General features: G+C 39.8%; 1 protein-coding gene across 1 annotated transcript in view; it reads left to right on the top strand.

Moving 5' to 3' along the window:
- SPTBN5 (spectrin beta, non-erythrocytic 5) overlaps positions 1–19,723 on the top strand; it is a gene marked incomplete at its 5' end in the record, with an annotated part of 100,367 nt that overhangs the window by 54,415 nt on the left and 26,229 nt on the right. The window contains 12 exons of the mRNA XM_082484976.1: positions 1,643–1,747; positions 2,719–2,904; positions 7,158–7,313; positions 7,941–8,132; positions 8,801–8,896; positions 11,565–11,683; positions 12,326–12,440; positions 13,413–13,526; positions 15,070–15,191; positions 15,839–16,001; positions 17,874–18,062; positions 19,090–19,167. Coding sequence (XP_082341102.1) covers positions 1,643–1,747; positions 2,719–2,904; positions 7,158–7,313; positions 7,941–8,132; positions 8,801–8,896; positions 11,565–11,683; positions 12,326–12,440; positions 13,413–13,526; positions 15,070–15,191; positions 15,839–16,001; positions 17,874–18,062; positions 19,090–19,167 — 1,635 coding nt within the window. The remainder of the gene's footprint in view (positions 1–1,642; positions 1,748–2,718; positions 2,905–7,157; positions 7,314–7,940; positions 8,133–8,800; positions 8,897–11,564; positions 11,684–12,325; positions 12,441–13,412; positions 13,527–15,069; positions 15,192–15,838; positions 16,002–17,873; positions 18,063–19,089; positions 19,168–19,723) is intronic.

Below are 19,723 nucleotides of genomic sequence, written 5' to 3'. Positions count from 1 at the left end.
TGCTAATTGCACTTTGCCCAGGTAGAATTACTGGTTGGAATTTCTCATCCAAATACTTACGATTCCATGAGCTTACAGAATGGATTACACAGTGCTATGTCCCAAACGATAAATGCAGTCCCTTGTAGCAGCCTGGACCCCAAAAGTCCGTCCAGTCATATTCACTCCACTGTGAACCTTGTCCACAAGTAATTTTTGCTCATGTCCCATCAGAGCCTCTGATTGGGGTTTTTGTCCTGTTGTCTCGTCATTGAATAAGGGAAGAAACTAGGCAATTAAATCCACTGGGAAAGAATAAATTCCTACTGGCCTGCAGAAAAGCTTATTTTTTTCTTAATAATAGATAGCTACATTGTTTGGGTTTTTTGCATTTGACAAAAGAGAATGTAACAGAATGAATGGGAGAAGTAATTGGGCAGTCAGTTTTCTTAGCACCAGAAAAGAGTCAAGAAACACTGTTGTGCCTCAGAGATGTATGTGGATTAGTTAAAGAAGGTTCTTACAGTGTTAAAGCGAATAGTGCAGAGGTCAGTTTCCTTAAAACTACATTTGTTATTTCAGACTAAGGTCTTTCTGCATCAGAGGCTGACAGGACAGACAGTAAATAAAATTAATGCAGGCAAGTTGGAAAGATGGCCTGAAAAAAATAACAGATGTAATGCTCTTGATACAGGTACAAGCTATGACATTTTTCAGGAATAATCAGCTGCATAAATACGGGATGGGGACAAGCTGATCTGATAAGAGTTCTTCGGAAAAGTTTCTGGAAGCTTATAGTAGATTGCAAGGTGAATTTGAGTTCATGGTATTGTGTAAAAGATAAGCACCATACACAGATACACGCGGAAGATTACAGCTTGGAAAGCTCACACAAGCTTTCTGCTCTCTTCACTACCTTCACTCTGGCAGATTTATTGCTTATGGCCACTTATTGCGTCAAGAGTTAGGAATCCCATTTTAAAATAAGTGGAAATGGAGAAAACCCAGAGGAGAGCAATAAGAATAATCAGAGTCAAGAAGACACAGCCTTTGTGGAATGATTGATCAGATCAGGGTAGTTTTAGCCTAGAGAAGATAGAAATCCCAGTACACAAAAAGCCTGCAAACACGTACGAGGCTGAAGAAAATGTAAACGGAATTATCTCCTTTCTGTGATGAAGAGGGCAGTATGTAACGAGATGAAGTGTTAGCAACGCATTTTCAGGCTAGATATTTGGAAAATCTTGGTAATGGTAAAGGTAAAAAAGCACTGGAATAAATTGCCCAGGGAGGCTGCAAAGTCTCTGTTATTGGAAGTCTCCTAAGAAGAAATCATACAGATAACTGTCAGACATGACAGTGTTGATCTTGCTTTGGATTACAAGGATGTCTTAGACCTTTGGAATTCACTGCCAGCCCTGTGACTTAGTGATTGCAATAAGCAGTGATATGTCACTTTCCTTAGCTGGACCTGTTAATGCTGCTCTTTCTTGCTCAAGGCCATGGAGCTCTACTATTTAATTTCCAATTTCAGTTACCTTCTGTTCCTGCTTTTTCCTCTCAAGTGTACTCTCAATTGCAGAGTTAATACCTCTTCTCACATTTATGAATCAGGTTGATGTGATAATTAATCCACTAAGAAAAACACTAAACTTTTTTATAGATTTATTTGAAAAGCAGTGACCTTGGAAGCTCTGTGGATGAAGTAGAACAACTGATAAGGAAACATGAGGCTTTTGAGAAGCTTCTGGCATCACAGGATGAGAAGGTACAAAAGTCCACAAATATTCTACCAACCCATGAGCTAGATTGATTTTTTTATTTTTTTTTTTTTAATATGACGACACATTAAATTGCTGACAGGTGTGATATGGCTGATATGCTTGAACCAAAAACAAAATGGGGAAACTCAGTGAAATAAGAGGCAGAGCAGTAGAGATCAAGTGTTAAACACTCCATGCCCAAGTCCTGCCTGTATTGTCTTGCAGTAGATAGGAAAACCACTAAGTTGAATAATGGGACTTACCAGAAGAAATATTTAAAGCAGGCCGTATTGTGTGTTATATCAGAAGTTTCTGCTTTTTTCATAAAAAAATCAGTGGCTTTTAAATCAAGTAAAATACAGTAAGTCAGAGGGGATGACTTGCCTAATTATTTAAATATACACTTGTTATACAACTTCTGTACCAAATTGGCTTCCCTCTTTTCACCTTTGGAAAAGATGCTGAATTGCTCACCTGCATGTAAAGGAATCTGTCTGGCTGGTGGCCACTGCTGTAATTCACCCAGGCTAGGTCTAAACTCAAACCTGGGGCCATGCCTCGTTCCCCCATGAGCTCCTAGAACTCGTGCCAGCTCCCTGCCAGCCTGATTGCTCATGTTGAGAGCTACCTTCCAACACCTTATTTCCACAAAGCAATAAACCCTGGGCACTCACGGGTGTCAGGCTTGCTCCATGATTCCTTGCACTGGATGATGAGTGGGATAGGGACTCCTGGAGTTACAGCTTTAAGTCATTTAAGAAGCCAGGTTGCACTACAGAGACCAATGACAAAGTTGTCATTCGTGTAACATAGTAGAGGATGAGGGTGGGGGAAATGCTGGTTAACTTGTCCCTGCTATTCTCGGTTCATTCCAGAAAAAAAAGAGAATCTTTTGGGTATGGAAAGGAGCCTGGGTTTTGTTTATTTCACACCACTTGGAAGCATAAAAGTAATTTCAAGTTTCTTCCCTCCTCAGATGGTGTCTCTTCAAGAACAGGCAAGCAGGCTAGAAAAGGTTGGTGGACTGGAAGGGCTAAAGATCCAGCACAAACTGAATGCCATTCGTGAGAGGAAGCAGCAGATCAAGGATCTATCCCAGAGTAGGAGAGAGAAGCTGCAGACCGCCCTTCTTCTGGCACTTTTCTACCAGAACTTGGAAGAGGTAAGAGGGTTTTAGAATGGGTTGGGGGTGGGAGGCAGAGGAGGTGCCTACCTCTGCTGAATGAAGTGCTTGCCCTTGCCAGAGATTAGGTGGGTTTGATAATCTATTTTGGTATGGCAACTCCTCTTCTGCTACACTCACGCAAAAGGGTAGGTGCTCCAATGCCGTTGCTGTTACTATACCATTGTTGTGGTCTTGTGGCCATTACAACTGCTTTGCACATCAGGAACTCTGCTAAAATAAAACTAATAAAAGGAAAACTGCCAGCTACTGCCTTATGTTTGCTTTGGTGGGAAAGAAAAGATATTTCAAATCAGGGTGAATACAAAGTGGAAAGCTTTATGGCAAGGGCACCAAGCTTTACTAGTGCTCACTGAAGGCCTTCAAAACAGTGCTGTAACTTAGCTTAGCTCTTCAGTTACTGTAGACTGGTCTCTGCAGAATATGTTCATCTGTCTCCTGTTCTGGCCTTAGTTCTGTAACTGAGTAGCTCTGCTCCTGGCACTATTGTTGGAAAGACATACTACATCAGTCTTTCAAAGGACAGCAAAATGTGTGTGACTAAAAAATGTGCTAGCATCCAGTGTGCTGGCATAAACAACACACAGGCGCAGAGGGACATTTGCAAACACTCTGCAGGTCTGGTATGCACCCCTTCTGCTGCTGCATCCCATGGAACATCCTCAATAATTTTAAAAATCCCCTGCTGGTTCTTGTCACCTCCCAGCCCATGAAAAAGACACATGTCTTGACACAAGTCAAATTATGATTGTGACCAAAGGTGAATGAATGCCTGTAACACAGCTGCTGCTGACAACCAAATTTATGTTTGAGTTGGGTTTTTTTTTAAGAGTAGTTTAAGGAATAAATGGCTGCTAAAATTCCATTTACAGCACAATATATTTGGAACACCTACCCCTCCCCCCCAAATAATCAAACATTTAAATACCTTCTTCTTTGGCTGCACTAAAAAGCCAGAGCTGCATGCTGTTGGTTTGTTGTGTTGTGGGTTTGGTTTTTTTTTTTGTAAATAAACTTTATCAGGAATTATCTACACAGCCAAATATAAACTCACGTTATTTGGCTATACTTTTCCTACCACATGAACCAGTCCACTAATAATGGCCAGTCCACCTTGTGGACTAGCAGAGGGGAGCGGGCAGTGCTAACATTTTCAAAAGAGCAATGTACCTCCTTGCTCACAGAACTGCCAACATCCTCTTTAGTAGAGAAACTGTCAATGCCCTCCTAGACATACGATCAATATATTAGGTAGGAATACTTCTGCATTCCTTCCCATCTCTCTGTAATTGCCAAATCAGTGCTTGGGCTGGGGTCCCCCTTCATTCTTAAATCACACACTTAAAGCAGAGGATCTGTCCCTGTATAGTGAGCAACATTTCCCTTTTCTCATCCACTTTCTCCACATAAATTCAGCCAAGAGTTCTCTAAGGACTTTTTGCTCTCCAACTACCTGCTCACTTATCTCACCAATCTAAATTAATCACCTACTGCTGTAGAATGTCAATGCCACAAAGGAAGTTAAAAAAAAAAATCTTACATTAATATCTCTCTTCTTCTTTGTTGGGTAGAATGGAATGTTTAATTTGATTTTAATTATGTTCTGGGTTTGTATGAGTTCAGATATGAGAATAGTCCCCAAAGGGATGTTAAATTGCTAAGATGAGTTTGGAGTTTAGCTGTGAAATCAATGAGGTCATTGCTTATTCTTATTTATTAGGAGAACAAGTCCCATAGCTCTTGTCCCACTGCCCTAAAATCTCTCCCTCCTGCAATCATCTTAAGTCATTTCTACTGATCAAACGGAATTTTTTGTGTCAGCAGAAAATAGTGATTTCCATCGTTGTTAAAGTCTCCTAGTTACTCTCTAGAAGCAATTAGAGAGAGGCAATTACACACATCAGTACAAAGACAACACAGTCTGTTATTACTGGTGACAGAGTGGAGAGCTCAACATCATATGGTCTGCTTAGAAGGCTAGCTGCTTCAGTTTGCATCGTTTTCAGAACACAGGACTTTGTTTTTTCTGCACAAAACCTGCAATGACTAACTTAGGAAATCACATGCACCTCACAAAATAGGACACACTCTCCTGCAGTAGAAATAGGGTGCTTTTCTAGTCCCAAAGTGAGACAGACTTATAGTATATCCTATTTTTACAAAGTCAGTACCTCAGTGTTGACATGGAAGGCAAATGAGCAAGTTGCTACTTAGAAATATGTGTATTTAAGTCATTGCAGAGGAAAGGTCATAAAGTTGAAAGTTTTGACTTCTAAAGCTGGCTCTGAGTTTTAATGCTGACTCTGAAAACTAGCTCATTGTATTAGTGTCACTTGACTTCCTTTCCTTTTTACCCTCTGAACAAGAGAATAAAAACAACTTCCTACTTGATCTTAGCGGAGAGAATTAGTTGTTATCTCTAGAACAGCACATCCATTTATATACTTTAAATATTTCTGTTATTAAAAATCAGTGTAATTTACAGAAATTTTGTGCTCTTGAGGTTACAGTAACTGATATTTTGAAAATGTATGTTTCTAAATTGATAGTGCCCACATTTTTTATGAGTCCCATAGAAATAAGATTAGTCCCATTTGCCTACACTGAGCATAGCACTAGTCTCTCTGTTGTCTTCAATAAAGCGAAAATGCCTGTCCAGATAACACAAGATCTTTCCACAGAAAGATCTTGGGACAACTTATCAGCCTTACTTCACATCTGAATACGGATGTGGGGCCAGGGGAAGGATCTCTCACTCTCTAGAGTCATCCTAAGTAAGCCTTAAAATAAAACCAAGCCACTAAGAGTGTCAATGTGATTTTTTAAATGGCTTCATTCAGTCTGTTATTAAACCATTGCTTATTATTAAAACATAGGAGAGAAATCACCCTTTAAGTGGCTATATACATGGGATTCATTTGTTTCTCATCCTAACTGTATGGAAGAGCCTCTCCCATACAAATGAGAAGTCAGTTAAGTGATGTTAAAGTGTTAATGTGTGGCTGGGTAACGGGAGAAGGCCCTAGCTTGGGAGGAGGCTGTCAGAAATGAAAACAGCAGATGACAGCGTACTGTCCTGGGCAACCTTGACTTCAAGCTTGTTTGAGTCTCCAACTGTGCTTTGGAGGGGAACAGTTTCTGGAGTGTGTGCTGCTAGTGAAAGCTATTTCTGTTATTGTTTATAGAATTTCAGCAGCTGAAACAACACTTCAAATCATTAATTAACTGAGAAAATCCTCCAGTTGTCAAGTCTTGTGTGCATGTAGCACAGTTCCACAAGGACAGCCAAGATGCTTTGAAACTGATAAAGCTGGCTTCAATTTGCTGTTCTTGTGCTGTCAAAACATTAGGTTACTTCAGTGGTCTGAGGACAACAGGATCAGTTACAACATATGTCAAGTGTTCAGTTCTCAGTGTTTTGATGGATAGAAAATATTTCCTTCAGTGCTAAGGGCTAAAGTTTAGCAGACTTTAAAGAAAATTGTGGAAAACTCACTGTCCTATTGACCATTTTATTCTGCATACATTTAAAAGAGGATTTCCTAAGAGAAACACATAACCCTTGCTTTGTTAGTCCTCATGGTTCATCTCCTTGTCTGAATCTGGTGTTCCTGACTGGACCATTTTGAATTTTATGAAGTGTAAAAGCAAATAGAGTTGTATTTGCTTTCAAATAATCTGAATAGTGCTTGGCCCCATCAGTAAGGCTTTATTTGCTGTGCATTTTCCATTTAGGTCTCACAGCATCGCTGAGATCAGAAAATGTTAGTGCTGTTTTATAGGTGAGGCACAGAATTCTTAAGAATCTTAACCCAGCTTACAGGTAGGTCAACGACAGAGATAGGAGATGAAACTCAGAGCCCCAAATTCAAGGCTCATCAGTCATAATCTCATTTTAAATATGTCTACCATGCCAAGGCTGCACATCTGCTCAAGGATTCTCTTTATCTAATCTAGAAGATTGTATATTCTGTTTATGGTTTGTGATAAAATTTGAGGTATTCAAGGAATTTTTCATTACTCGTGCGATCAGATAAAACTTATTTTCATTCCTACCTACTTTCATTTCCTAGCAAGTAGAATAGTTCAGAAACTAGAGAGCCACCTCTGCTGTCAGCTCCCAGCTCAGTTTGCCTAGCCCAGGTGTAGGCAGTTGCACAGAACAATGACATGTCCTGGGAGGAGCCCCCAGGATGGCATGTCACTAACTCCGATACCTCACACTTCTGCAGGCAGAAGACTGGATCAGTGAGCGCATGCAGAAGCTAGAGGATCCTTCCATACAAGACCCCAGCAATCTGCAGGACAAAATGAAGCTGCTGCAGAAACATCAGGTCTTTGAGGCAGAGATTCTAGCAAATGAAGAAATCATCACGGCTGTTAATAAGGTAACTCTCTCACTCTGCTAGTGTTTTTACAGATTATTGTCTGTTATCCAAAGGACAGATAGATAGAACGAAAAGAAAGGGTAGCTTGTTCACCACTTCTATATCAATTATCTTTCTCATGTGACAAGAACCCAGTTGCTATGCCATGGAAATGTGATGTCAATTTACAACAGAGATTTGTTAATTGCTCTATCCAGAGAACGTCTATCATCTTTCCTTATTGCCCAAATAGGAAGATATCACTGACCTCTTCCTTGCCTGGGGTGATTACTCATACGAAAGGTAAATAGGATTTCATGCCCAATTTGTGAACATTCTCGTTTAAACTGGGTGAATCACATAGCTGAAGGGCGCAATCATCTGTAATACCTCTCTTGGTGCTCCCACTCCACAAACGTCATTCTTGGCAGGGAAATATTCAAATACTAGTGTTCTTGATTCCCTCTAGACATAAAAGGTTTCCAGCTGAGCAGTATCATTTGGGCAGTAAGAATTTGTATTAGTAATTTATTGTGCAGTCCAGGTTAGGAAAGTGAGACAGTCCTTCTAGAGGGGTTATGTAACATGGTAATCACATTAAAAATTAGTGGCAACTTTCATTTCTAATTTCTTCTTTTGAATGTGAAGAAAGGAGAAGTCCTGATATCAAAAGGCCACCCAAAATCAGGAGAGATCCGTCGCCGAGTCCACATGCTTCAGGAGCTTTGGGAGAAGTTGAAGAGAGCTGTCGTTGCCCGTGGAAAGATGCTGGAGGAAAGCCGGGACTTCCTGGAATTTCTCCAGAAGGTAGACCAGGTGGAAGCCTGGATCAGGGAGAAGGTAAATGGATTCAAGTATTTAACCCAAGCAGCACACTAGAGACTTCCTATTTTGCAGTCAGCTTCTGATAAATGTGTCATCTTCCAGGAAATTTTCTTAGTGGCTTTTGCCTGAAAGAATCATGACACATTCTAAAAACAATATAGAAGGAGCGATTCAACAAATTCTAAACATTTTCTGGAGTGTTTCCATGCCAGAGTCAGTTGGACAGCATTAGGACACGTTCGCATGTAAAACATGCACATAAAGAGATTGTGGTTATTGGTAGTTGTCTTGTGTGTCTCTATTGAGACAGAGGAATGAAAGCAGACTAGAATGGAAGAGACTTGAAGCATTTGGCAACTGGCACTCACTCTCATTGTGTATCAAATCTGAAGGTTTCTTTTTGTAAGAGTAAAGGATTAAAGAGTAAAGGATTAAAACTTAGTGAATCACTTGATTCACTGTTTTCATTCAGAAGTTGCTACCATAATCAGTAATGGATTGGAGAGGGAGATGGGACTAAGTCTCACAATTACCTAAAGATCAGAAGAGACTACTTCAGAAGCTGTAGATCAGTGATTTACAGACGTGTCACAGTACTGATTTCATCAGCATAAGTATCGGGACGTGCTCTGTTCTTGTACTCTTAGCCTGAATGTTTGCCTGTCTGCTATTTATTTCTCCAGGAAGTCATGATTAATGTAGGTGATGTGGGAAATGACTATGAACACTGCCTGCAGCTCATGAAAAAGCTGAATGAGTTCCGTGGAGCAACATCAGGGGTAAGAGGTGTTTTCCATGCACGTTCCTTGTGTGGCTGGAAGCAGCAGTTACCTTTTCAGCCCAGCAATATATCCAGGTAGCAAATACCGTTCCAGTACCCTGAGAAGGTGAAAGACCAGGGAGGTAGGAAGCATTACCACTTCACAAGCTGTTAAAATAGGTAGAATTGTGCCTTCTGCTTTGATGATATCTAAACGGAGCTATCAGGCGCTCATGACACAACTTAAAATTTTGGATTGCATTACATGACTGGAAATCCGGCTGTGTGAGCCTGAATTTGAGTAAATTTCCAGTTTGGTTCATTCAGTCTGCAAGTCACAGTGAGTTCCACCCAAAAGTGGATTAAAAATGGCTGTTTCAGCCATGTTTGAATCTGAAAGTTGATACAGACCTTCCATGAACAAGCCCATAAGAAAATGGACCACTTTCTGCATTTCCCTCCTTTCCCTCCCTTTCCCTCCTCCTGAGGAACAATCAAGTTTCTCAAATTCCTTCATCCAAAGTACATGTATGTGGGGAACTTTGTTTATACAGCACATGTGGTAGGTCATGAATCATAATGTTAATAATCAGACATTTAGTAAAACAGAGCAATGGTTTACACTTGGGATAGCAGCCATGTGACAAGACAGCTGCACAGTTCACCTTTCTGTGCTGAGATCTCTGACCCTCTTTTGTGGTGCTGAGTCATGCCAGCTGCTTCACTTGACCCCAGTGAGATGTGCTAACTTGGACACCAAACCTTGGGAATGCTGGGGAACAGGCCCTGCCACAACAAGGACCTCCTTGTGATGTGCTTGAGCTCCCACCATGAGAGCTATGAGGCCGTACATCGAGGGGACGCATTTGCAGCAGCCTCTCATTCTCTCTGCTTCTGTGAACTGCTACAGATGTGGATGAACAGGTCTGAGTGTCACGCAGGAAAGATTACTGTGCTGATTTGCTAGTCTGAAAGCTGTGAATAAGTCTGAAAAGAGGTGTATTAGGACTTTGTGAGTGAGGTTTACTCTAGTTTCTCTTGCAATATTCTTTATCCTTTGTTTGCCTGTTATTTTGTTGCTAATTCCTGTTACAGCAGCTCCTACCTTCTATTTCTGTTGCCTAACAGCAGAAGGAGGCAACCTCCTTCTATGCAAAGTAACAGTATAGATATGTCTGACACCTGGCCAAATCCCTGAGCTCCCCTTTCCACAGGCTGCCAGAATTTCCTGTGACAGTGCATTTGTACTGGATTTGAGTAGAGAGCCGAAATACTCAAGCTTCAGCACCAGGGAATTAGTGAAGAGACCATTGGCCCTTCAGTCCTCACCAGCTGCACTGCGAGCTAAGGGATGGAGCAAGGACTCTGCTACAGGTTGTACCAGCCAAAAGGAGAATGGTGAAAGACACAGAAACAACCTAGTGTCCCAGTCAGCATAGGGTAAATTTTATGTGCCGCAGGAAACTGTTGGCCTTAGATACTATCAGCTTGTAGCCACTCTTCGGTACCACTCTGAACATGACTCCTACAGAAAAAGGCTGGGACAGTGACACCCTCATAGCTGATGCTTAGTTATACAGCACTTCATAGGGTGATTCAAACAGAAGCAGGCTGGTCCTGGCAGTGTGTGCATCCATCCAGTCTAGGTTTCCCCACTAGAGGAATCTGAGATCAGGGTGGGGAAGCAATCATCCTGCATTGATGGCCACCAGATTTTCTACTCGTATTTTGTCACATTTTGCTGCTATTACTTCCCAGAGGAGGAGACTGTGGGGTTTCTGAAGAATATCTGGCTGTCTGATGGTTTCTCTTGTTTACTTTATGGCTGTGTATAACAGTAAAGCACACATGGAAGCATACACATTGGTATAGATGTAGCATTAAAAAAATAGAAATGGAGTCAATAGTTCTATTAACAGTGTGCTGGCATCTTGCAGCTGTGCTTCTACTACACCAGTGATTAATGTCTCCCCGCTAAGCTTGTGATTTACTGGCCTTTCAGTGTTGACCATCCGTCATGCTCCAAAAGGACAATTATTCCACTATAGTCCAGATCATATGTACAATGTGCAAATATTATCCTTTCTATGGTATGTACATAGGAAGAAAGTTGCCTCAAAAACTTTCAAAATACTTTTCAAAATGCAGTGATCTAGCTTTAGAAGAAAATGCAATGGCATGGGTTGTCTGGGTTTCTCAAGGCTGTATGGATTTTAAGTCTGTTGTCCGCAGCACAGAAGGCACAGCTGGACAGAGGCCTATCTCAAAAAAACAGTGAGTAGGTGTAGGAGCCACAAGTGACTACCTGTTTGACAGGGGAACAATCTGCCACACATCAGCTGTTCCCCAGTAGCCACCTGTGTAACCAGCAACTGCACCTGTGTTTCTTCAACAAACAAGCCCCTGCTGGAATGCCTGGCTTAGAAATGAAGCTGTGAGGGTTCTCGTCTAGACCTAGATCATTGTTGTATCTATAGCCATTAGTGTCCTTTCTTGCCTTTACTGTCTTCTCATCAGGGACTTATAACACCGTCAGTTGTAGTAGAGCAAACCCTATGTGTCTGAAATGTTTGATAGTGAGGTAAAACTCTTGCTTGTTGCTGTTATTGTCGTTTTTCACGTCTCAGTGGAAAACTCAGTCACAAGTATTTTGAACACATATCTTTGTTCTTTTTCTCACTTTACAGGAGACAACTGTGGACGATGCTCACATCAGGGCTATCAATGCCCTGGCCATGAAACTGGAGAGACAGAACAGGGAAGAAACAAAGACAATATATGAGCGCCGGAAGCAGCTCAATGAAAAGTGAGTACGCTTTTAAAGCTTCTGTGTAAAGCAAAACCAAGAAGGGAATATTTTATGTCTTGGGCTGGGGTAAATGGAGGAATTGCAATATATATTTTCTTTTTTAACATCATGACTACGAAACATCAGGCACTGGAATTGCCTTTCAATACTCTCAGAGCAGTTATCCAGAAAGATTTCTAATCCAGCAGGGCCAAAGTCATATTTTCAGTCTTGGAGGCAAATATGCTATTTCACAGCACTTTATACACTAGACCCATGAAGCTAAGACACTTCCATCTGTTCACATAGTTGTCCCGGTGAAGTGCATATTGCTTTTGCTACTTCATGGCCCACTAGCTAAGAACCAAAAGCACGAAGATAGGGATTGTGAGGTTATTCAGAGTTTAAGGAAACTGGATTGGTACTTTTCAGCTTCTAACCCCCATGCCATCCTGAAAACTTGGAATAAATATAACCAGATAGTCTTGTCAGGATAATGCTTTATGTCTGTGATGTGTCCCCAATCACGGGGAAGTGGGGATCAGTACACAAGGAAGCTCAGAAATCCTGTCTTTTTACTAAGATCTGAGCATCACAAAACTCAGTTGTGGAAATCCTCACCTCTGAACTACACCTCTAAATTATTCTTTTCAATAAAAGGTGGAACAGTTTCCACGGTAACCTGAATGCATACAGGAAGAAGTTAGAGGGAGCCCTAGAGATTCATGCCTTAATCAGAGAAATTGATGACATCACAGAGAGAATTACTGAGAAGGTGAGTTCTCAGATTTTGATTAATCAACATAGGAAAAAGTTCTATTTTGCTAACAGTGATAAACCCAGGCATGTTGGTTGCTAGAGAGATACCGAGTAGCCAGCAGTGACCTTTGATAGTTGTCTGTGTATCATGTTTGCGACTTCTTCAGTCAGGTTGAGCCAAGTCTGTTCTGAACACCAAGTCAGTTAGCTGAGTTACCATAAAGCTTTCTCTGAATTATTTCCTTAGTTTGAATATAGCAACTTCTAGCGTTCAGAACTCAAAACTAGTTCATTCAACACTAGCTTACGTATCTCTCCCTGCTGTGCAATGCAGATATATTAAATATGCAACTTTGAAAAGTTGTATGAAAATCTTATTCAGAAACTGGAGGTAAAAATGCCTATCCTGGATTATAATTTTGAGGTTAATAGAAGAAAAAGGCTATATAAAAGCTAATTATTTCATCCACATAACTAATAAGTTAGTAGGCAGATACGTAGTGGTACTACTTAATGTTACAAGGCTGTTGGTTTGAAATTTTTGTAACAACTTTTACTAATATATTTCTTCATTGTCTGGGATTTCTTTCCTGATAGGATTCTGAGGGTCAATTTTATTTTTCATATTTTCATAAAACACACTTGAAAATTTCTGTGCCACAATTTAATGGTAAATATTTGACTGTTTTGGTATATGGAAAAAAAGGAAAAGAAAGACCAAGAAATGCAGTGAAGCATTCCTGTCTTTGTTTTATATATGAATGGCCAGCGGCATCTTAAGTAGGATTGGGACTGTTCAAAGAGGTGTGATTTCTTGTTCCATCTCTGTAAAGAGTGCAGACAAGGTGCCCTGTTGATATTTAAAAAGACAATAAGAACATTCAGATGGCAATAAGAAGAAGGGAAGGAGACTATTTGAAAGAATTAAGATATGATCCTTTTGCTTTTTGTCATCTTCACCATTTGCACATCCTGCTGCCCCCTCCAGAGCGTACTGATACAAGCACTGGATTATGGGAAAGATGTGGAAAGTGTGGAAAATCTCATTCGAAGGCATGAAGAGATGGAGAGAGAAATCAGTGTTATTAAGTCCAAAATGGAGGTAAGAAGTGTGGAAGTACAAAGGATACTGTAAAAATGTTCATTTTTGCTTCTTGGAAACATGGTGCAAAGATCAGCATGACTCTTCAGATTCATTAGCATGAATTGCATTGCAATGCAAATGCAGCACAGATTTCTTCTCAATGAAATATCATGATGCCTAATCCTACTTTATTGTGTCAAATGTTATTCTTCCCAGTGCACCAAATCTAAGAAGAGAAGTCACTTTTAAACATGTTAGCTGATTCTCTGGCCCTTGCCTACAAGCCAGATTAGAACATCCTATATCATTTGGAAAGTGTGGAACCCAAATTTAGCTCTCCAACTTTCCCCCAGTTTCTCTACTAACTTGAACCAAAATCATGACTCTAGTTCTGGTTAGAACTGAAATGCAAACCCCACAGTGCATGTAGTTTTCTGACACAGGCATCAAAACCAGAAATCTTAGATTTTAATTGCCTGCCTGATCAGCTCTGGCTTTTTGTAAAATGGCAGTTTGCACCATTTAGGACTAATCTTGAGCATTAAATGTGTGTCTAAACTCCTATATAATTGCATATTTTTAATGAAAAGAAATGTTTTCAACTGAACCACAGTAGTAGAAATCCTATGATGACCTGTCACAGTTTTCACGATAGGCCAGAGTGTTAAGCTTTTTCATATAGAAAATAATTTTGCAAACTTTCTCTAAACTTTTTCTTCACAGTAGTATGCAAATGGTGACAATATACGTGATACCTTCACACATTGTGACTTTGTTAGCTAATTCTCATATGAAATGTGGGTGTTTACTAGTCAGCATTCCACAGATAGCATTAGCAAGGCTGTATGGGGGAGTGCTGCACGGAAACAGAAAGATGAGCAAGGTTTAGGTTTCTTTTTTTTTTTTTGATGCTGCCACAAATACCATGTACAAAGTACAATATCTGTACTTTTCTTATGGATTAAACCCAGCCTGGCGTATTCTCCTTTCTGCATTATTAAAAATCTTCATTTTCATCAATTTGATGGAGCTTTACAAGAAGGATACCAACTTTAAATCTGGGTTAGTGAGTGTTCATTACTGTTTATCAGGCTGTGTTAAGGAAAACAGCATCAACTAAAAGTCCACACTGAAAGTAGTGTTTTGATGCTGCTCTTAGCTGAAATAGATACAAGTGATTTTTGAGTCTTCTGCTGAAAGACGAATCTGGTTGCTTCTGTTTACTGCCATATTTTCATGGATTTTGTTACCCTTCTTAGTTAGATTAAGCTAATAGATGTTACAATTAGCAATTCATTTTACTGTATGCTTGTCCCTGTTCTTCAAAACTACTTTCTTAACTGTAAATTGACATTTGTGCATGTGGAGCAGCACACAAATCTCTTTCTTCACATGGATGATTGCTCACAAACGTGTATGTATTTTTTGTGCATATAAGTCCCTTTGTATATTTTGTTATTGCAATTTAAGTACCTGCTTTTGAAAACTGGGATCTTAAAATGAACTACTTTTCCTGAAAGGCATTTGGCATAAATTCACCCCACTATAAATCTCTTCCCAGCCATTGCAATTGGAATCTTTCCGCCTTTCCACAAGGAATCCATCCATAAATGACAAACTGACTATGAAGCAACAGGAGATGAAAAACAATTGGCTACGACTCCAGGGACAGGCCAAACAAAGGTAAAGACTTTTAGTGGTCTGAGTATCTCTCAGCAGGAGAAAAGCTGCTCCCTGGCTTCTCAAATCTACTTGCTAGGGGCCTTTTACAAGTTTTTGAGGATGCTTTACAAAGTTCATAATGTCAGCTAAGACACCTGCATTGGAACAAGTGTGACTTGGTACAAGAAAAGTTCCACTGATGTCACTTTGGGAAAAGTACAATAAGTCTGTGGTTCATCCCACCAAATAATGTTACTAAAATGCCTCCAGACTATCAGATTAAATCTATCATGAAACCTTTGTGAAAGACTTATTTTGGATGGTTCTAGAAGACTTTTTTTTCCCTTGAATCTTTCCAAAACAAGAAAGGCTTAGACCTGAGCTGTAATCATTGCTGGAAGCAACAGCTATAAAAGCTTTTTCACCTTTCTTGTCCTAATAAACTGATGTAGAAAGTAAGGTAAGCATGTTATCTCCAAGGCAGTGTGCATCTATCTCCTGTGATTTTTGGTTTAACATGAGGGCTGTTAGGAGCTGCAGGGGAAAGCTAGGAGGCTTGAATTCATTTCATTTGGCTTCTCTTAGGATATCTTCCTCTGCAAATGGGGAGGGAGAGGCAACTAGGTAATTCTGTGTTGGATAATGCTGAACTGCACATTGTGTGGCAGGAAGGAGAAGCTGGCGGCCTCCTATCAGTTGCAGAAGTTTAACTTGGAGATGAAGGAGATGCTAGATTGGACCCAAAACATCAGAGGCTTAATGGAAGCAGGGGGGCTTCCTAAAAGCGCAAATGAAGCGGAAAGCATGATTGAGGAGCATCAGGACAGAAAGGCAAGTATCATCATTGCTTCCAATTGAACATAACGGGAGTCTTTCCCTTGAGAATTAATTGCTGCAGACACAATGGAATTTTACTGCATATGTCTGTCAATAATATGGTGAAGATATGTTTTCAAAAACAGGCTAGGGACAGAAGTCACCTATGTATTGACAGAATTCTATCCCATGGGCTGTTCAGCAGCTCCTGTCTCTGCAAAAATTCTCAGAAAGCCCCGTTAGCTCTCACCTGTACTGCTGTCCAACCCTGTAAGTAAAAAGCGGGTTCAGTATCAAAACATGCTCACTGGTGATCTCTTTATTCAGATGGCCAAAAAGTTGGTGCCAGTTAATTCTAGCTTTGAGTTGCATTTTGTCATGCAAACTCCATTTGTCTGAGCAGAAAATAAAAGTAGGAGTTTGTGTCACACAGGGCAGTAAATTACCATTGGATGGTACTACACTTTCTGTACATTTCTGATACATTTAATTTCCCAGTATCAAATTACCACACAATACTTTGGTGGCAATTTGGCTAATATTTTTGGTGGATTTTCTAAAAGGAGTTATATTCTTTATTAACCTTAGAAAAAAAGTTAATATTTTACTTTCTTTTTTCCCCTGAGTGCCATAGCTATCTTTCAGCTGTTGGGTTACCTTTTCTTTGCAGTTATGTTACTTTTTCTAAAAACCATTTTCCCAGAATCATTATTAATATCCAGTGCTTTGCGGCTCCCATTATTAGCACAAATAGTTTGAAGATTCTGATTCATTGTCTAGACTTGGAATTTAGTATGAAGTATCTGAGTCCCCTCGTTTTTGCTAATAATTCTTTGTCACAGTAGAAATACCCCAAAATATTGATGTCGTGTACTCCAAATTTAAATGGTAGCAAAAATCTAAGTTTTTAATATCTGCTAGTAAAGGAACCCAAATGGCTCTAAGGAGATAGTCACACAGGAAAGGAGGAATCCAGGCAATATGTTCTTTTGTATTGGGTTGACTAAACTAAAATTATAGACAAGACAAGAAAATTTGAGTTGTTTTTTTTTTCATCCAGGTTAGTGACTCAAACTAAAGTCCTTAGGAGAGATTAGAGTTGAACACGAGGTGCTACTCTGAATTAAAAAAATAGAATGGTTATTTTACGGCTGTGTTATCTATGATTGGGCAACACCACCCCCTAAAAAAAGCCCCCCAAACAGCAGTTCTAATTCCAGACATTTATAGCACGTGCCATAGTTTTGGGGGTGATCTGTGAGTTAATATATGGTATTATTTCAGCGCATGGTTATTTTTATTTTCAAATAGTTTGCATTAGGAATTCCACATTCAGTTTGCAGGGTTCATAGTTGCTTGTAGTGCTTTCACCTTCAGGATTCAGTATACAGGCATAAATCATTCCTCAGACCAGGTGAAAAAGTTAAATGTAAAATAAAGAAGTAAAAACTTAACACCATGAAATAAAGTAAAACCTTGTCTTTAATGCAATAATCTGATGCCAAGTTAATTGGCAAGAGAGGAAAAATCCTAGGCACTGTTTCTCAAGAACCACCTTTATGATAGACTCTGGGGGATGCAGTATTATGGACATTCAAAACTGTGTTCATTTATATCTAAGCATTTTCTAATCTGTGTCTAATTTAATCCTAATTTTGATTTGTAGGAGATTGGTTGTTACTAGAGCAATAGAGTCATTTATTGTCCACATTTATTTTCTCTTACGCAATTCTATGCTCTTTCAGGATCTTAGCTCAAAGATGAATGATTTTCCATACAAATGTTAGTGTTGGAAAGTTACAGCCCATATTCTTCCCCTTAAGGCTTGTTTTCTGAATAACTGGCGCTCTATAAACCCTTGACATCAACCTTAGTAATATATTTTAGGAGGAGATTGAAGCACGAGTGGAAAGATTCAACTCTCTCAGTAACTATGGTCAAGAACTTGCCAATTCTGGTCACTACGCAAGCCCTGAGATTCACCAGTCCCTCTCCAGACTACAGCAAGCCTGGGCTGAATTGGTCCAAGCATGGCAGGAGCAATATATAAAATTGTTTCAGGCACAAGATTTACAGGTGAGTAAAAAGACATTCAGCAGAGAATGCACATGCCACTGACAACTTTCCTCAGTATAAACAGCAAATATATAAGATGGTATAATGAAAGATATGCTGATAATACCCAGTGTTTAATGTATGTTTCACCGTTTTCCAGAAGGTATGCTGAGGGCCAAGCATGTTCAGTGGTAGCAGGACTTCTAGAAATTTGGAATTCAGAAATCAAAGGAATTTCTGTGGAATACGTGCTCCTATGTTTTTCAAAGGCTATAAAACTTAGCTAAATTTGGTCATACAGCTGGCAAAAAGCACATTCTTAGAATGGAACATCACTACTCTACCAAATTCTATAACTTCCCCCCCAAAAAATGTGGAGACAGGCAAGTATTTAAAAATGATCTGAAGAAAAATTTAGCGTGGACAGAATACTGTATTTTTCTCCGGGTTTTTCTAAGAAAAGAAATGTTTTGGCTTCAGTTTTCCAGAAATACTTCCCTGTAACAGTCATCTCAGTTGCAAAATTTCTGCTCAAATGGCTTGTTGGCAGAAGTTAGATATAACCTAAACGGAGATTTTACAATGGGGAATGTCAAGTACCTTAAATAACAGGTGGTGCTACTAGTCCCATCTAAAAAGCTTTGTATATATATCTGAGAACTTAAACCATATGGTAAGGGCTGCTTTCATGGTTCTTTATGCATTACATTCTACTTATTTCAGGCCATGTTACCATCCTTTTTATTGGCCAGTTACCTTACAGAGCACTCGCTACACTATTAGCAAACAAGCTACAAGTATACTATCATATCCTATGTCTTAGACAAAAAGAAATAATCGTATTATAAAAGAGAAATTTACAATAATAATTGTTACACATGTGGTTTTTGTAGCATCCAATGCTTATTGCCATTCAGTGCTATGCAGCTTATTTTTGGAATAGCCCTGGAATAGCCCTGGAATTTTGTTCTTTTCAGCATACTCAGCCAAAGTCAGGTTTGCCGCTGTTTTACACCATGTTTATGACTGCTTTTCTTCCCCTATACAGAAATTCTATGGCTATGTGGAACAGACTGAGAGCTGGCTGAGCAGCAAAGAGGCTTTCCTAGCCAATGAGGACTTAGGGGTAGGTGCTCTGAGAAATTACAATTTTCTCTGCAATTGGTCTGGAGGAAAGGGAGCTGTGAAGTACGATGATGTGCTCTGAACCTTCCTGGGATCTTTCTCCTTCTGCAGTTACTGCTCTGTCTTGTTGACAGTTTAGGATCAAATTTCTTTCCTTGATACTTTACACAAGATAGGAGTCTCAGCCCCAAAGAGTAATGAAACAGTCCAACTACTCCGATTATAGCAGGAAAATGAGACTGCATCTCTCTAACTGGTCATATCTGACTCAAATACATTTACCAGTAGTGTGCGAGTCATCACTGCTGTCACTGCTGACATACCCAGTGTAGCTTTAAATTACCTACCTCAGGTACCAGTAACACTGCAATAACTGAAACCACAAACTGATGCATGGGTTGCAAAAGCTGTGCAAGGTGCCGGATATACATTCTGATGCTTAGCTTACCCTGCACCTTGTATGGGTAGTACTACCAAATTAGTTGTCTCTGCAGGAACTACAATTACATCTGAGGGTTCAGTGTAGATATAATGGGTACAAATGGTATGAAAAACAT

The sequence above is a fragment of the Vanellus vanellus genome, assembly GCF_965231255.1.
Source record: "Vanellus vanellus genome assembly, chromosome: 6".
Taxonomy (NCBI): Eukaryota; Metazoa; Chordata; class Aves; order Charadriiformes; family Charadriidae; genus Vanellus; species Vanellus vanellus.
The sequence above is the reverse complement of the archived record's forward strand: the minus strand, read 5'-3'. Positions and strand labels throughout refer to the sequence as shown.